The sequence below is a fragment of the Merops nubicus genome, unplaced genomic scaffold (assembly GCF_000691845.1).
Source record: "Merops nubicus isolate BGI_N331 unplaced genomic scaffold, ASM69184v1 scaffold42764, whole genome shotgun sequence".
Classification (NCBI taxonomy): Eukaryota; Metazoa; Chordata; class Aves; order Coraciiformes; family Meropidae; genus Merops; species Merops nubicus.
Genome location: NW_008603012.1, coordinates 1 through 2,292, shown reverse-complemented (window position 1 = coordinate 2,292; position 2,292 = coordinate 1). Strand labels below are relative to the sequence as shown.

The following is a 2,292-nucleotide window of genomic DNA, read 5'->3' as shown; positions in this document are numbered from 1 at the left end:
CCATCTGTCCTGCCCACAGTATGCCATCGTCTTCCGCACGCCCCCCTACCACAAGCCCAAGATCGACCGTCCTGTCACTGTCTTCCTGCAACTGAAGCGGAAGCGGGGAGGTGACGTGAGCGACTCCAAGCAGTTCACCTACTACCCCGTGGTGGAAGGTGAGCACCCCCTGGGCAGGCCGGCGTGCCCCTCGTTGCCGGGGCCACCCCTTACCCTGGTGCCCCTCTCTCCCCGCAGATAAGGAAGAAGTGGAGAGGAAACGCAAGAAAGTCCTGCCTCAGTTTCCCCAGCACTTTGGTGGGGGCTCACACATGGGAGGTGCAGGCGGGGGGGCTGGGGGCTTCGGCTCTGGAGGAGGTGAGTGAGGATGCCTTTGCCCCATCCCTGCTCGGGTGGCTGCATCCTGATCCTGGGGGATCCCTGCTCCCTCCCAGCCTCACCTGTCCTCACCCTTGCTCCATAGGCGGTCACCTCAGCTTCCCCTACTCCCCCGGGCTGGCCTACAACAGCATCTACTCATCCGGCCCGCACCCTGTGGGGGGCTACCAGGGGGGTGTGCAGATGAAGGGCCCTGAAGCAGAGGGACCCGGGAGCGACAGGCAGGCACCTGCAGAGACCACGTACTGCAAGGACCTGCAGCAGCACGGTACGAGGGGCTAGGCTGGAGTGAGAGCTGGGGACATCACTCGGGAGAGGTGGCACAGGTCAGAGGCCTTTGGGGGCCAGGTGCCGCTCTTATCCACCCCCTAGGGGGATGCAGGAGGGTGGATGGAGCAGCTGCTCCTGGTGGTGACATCGTGCTTCATCCCCCAGCCCAGCTCTGCCAGCTGTGGATGCTGGCGCTGGCCCGTCGCAATGCCCACGCCCTGCTCGACTACTCGGTCACCGCCGACCCCCGCATGCTGCTGGCAGTCCAGAGGCACCTGGCCGCATCACAGGATGAGAACGGAGACACGTGAGCACACCAGGGGTTTGGAGGGAGAGTGTGGGAGCCTTGTTGGCCATCAGAGCCATTATGAGGGGGTGGGAGGTGACAGGGAGGACCTGGGAAGCTTGGAGCTGAGCCAGGGGCCATCCTGCTCTCTCTGCAGGCCTTTGCACCTCGCTATTATCCATGAGCAGACAGCTGTGATCAAGCAGCTGATCGAGGTCATTGTTAGCATCCCCAGCCAGCAAATCATCAACATCTCCAACAACCTTCAGCAGGTACATACTTCCCAGAGCAGCTGGTTCTCCTCTACCTGGGGCTCGCTCCCATTTCCCAGCCCCAGGGGCTGCTGTTGCTGCTCCTTCTAGAGGGCAGGCTGCAGGGCTGTGCATGGTGCAGTCATGCTGGCCAGGACAGTGGTGCAGGACTCGGCTCCTCTTGCAAGAGCTGCTGAAGGGGTGCTGCTCTCCTGCAGACACCACTGCATCTGGCAGTTATCACCAAGCAGCCCCAAGTAGTCCAGCTCCTCCTGCAAGCCCACGCCGACCCCACCTTACTGGACCGCTATGGCAATTCCTTGCTGCACCTAGCACTCCAAGCGGGTGATGAAGACATGCTGAGGACACTTCTGGCCCACCTGGGCTCAGCTGCCCCTTACCTGCTCCGCCTGCCCAATTTCCACGGTGAGTGGGTCTTGGAGACAATGTGCAGGAACCTAGTGGTGCTGTCATGGTCTCAGCTGGAGGACTGCTGAGCCTTTCCCCCTGTTGCAGGCCTCCTGCCTGTGCACTTGGCCGTGAAGGCAAAGAGTTTGGCCTGCTTGGACCTGCTGGTCAGGAAGGGAGCAGATGTGAACGCAGTGGAGAGGCAGGGTGGGAGGACTCCCCTGCACCTGGCTGTGGAGATGGAGAACCTGAACATGGCCACTCACCTGGTGAAGAAGGTATGGGGAGGGCTGGTGGGTTGGTGGCTGTGGGACAGGGATGGGGTGCAGCCTCCAATGGAGACATGGCAGAAGTCGGGGGGGACCCTTGTGGTCTTGGGGCGACAGGGGACAGGGTGGGCAGTGCCCAGGGAGCCCACCCTCATGGCCTTGCACCTTTCTCCATAGCTGGGAGCAGATGTCAACAGCCGGACTTTTGCGGGGAACACCCCCCTGCACCTGGCTGCCGGCCTGGGCTCCCCCACCCTCACCAAACTGCTCCTCAAGGCTGGTATGGCTCTGCTCTCCCTCCTCTCCCATCACCTCCCCACCGCCCTGGCTGCCTGCACCGGGGTGGTGCCCAGGCACAGGGCTCTGCCTTCCCTTCTGGGGCTCAGTCCACCCTTCCTGGCCAGGGGCGGACGTGCTGTGCGAGAACGAC

At 62.8% G+C, this 2,292-nt stretch overlaps 1 protein-coding gene across 1 annotated transcript in view; it reads left to right on the top strand.

Annotated features, from left to right (window-relative positions):
- The window catches only part of NFKB2 (nuclear factor of kappa light polypeptide gene enhancer in B-cells 2 (p49/p100)), a gene marked incomplete at its 3' end in the record, with an annotated part of 4,833 nt that extends 2,691 nt beyond the window's left edge, over window positions 1-2,142 (top strand). The window contains exons 9-16 of the mRNA XM_008938530.1: window positions 20-158; window positions 238-357; window positions 464-646; window positions 814-955; window positions 1,092-1,206; window positions 1,404-1,611; window positions 1,702-1,871; window positions 2,040-2,142. Coding sequence (XP_008936778.1) covers window positions 20-158; window positions 238-357; window positions 464-646; window positions 814-955; window positions 1,092-1,206; window positions 1,404-1,611; window positions 1,702-1,871; window positions 2,040-2,142 — 1,180 coding nt within the window. The remainder of the gene's footprint in view (window positions 1-19; window positions 159-237; window positions 358-463; window positions 647-813; window positions 956-1,091; window positions 1,207-1,403; window positions 1,612-1,701; window positions 1,872-2,039) is intronic.
- Window positions 2,143-2,292: the final 150 nt, after the last annotated feature.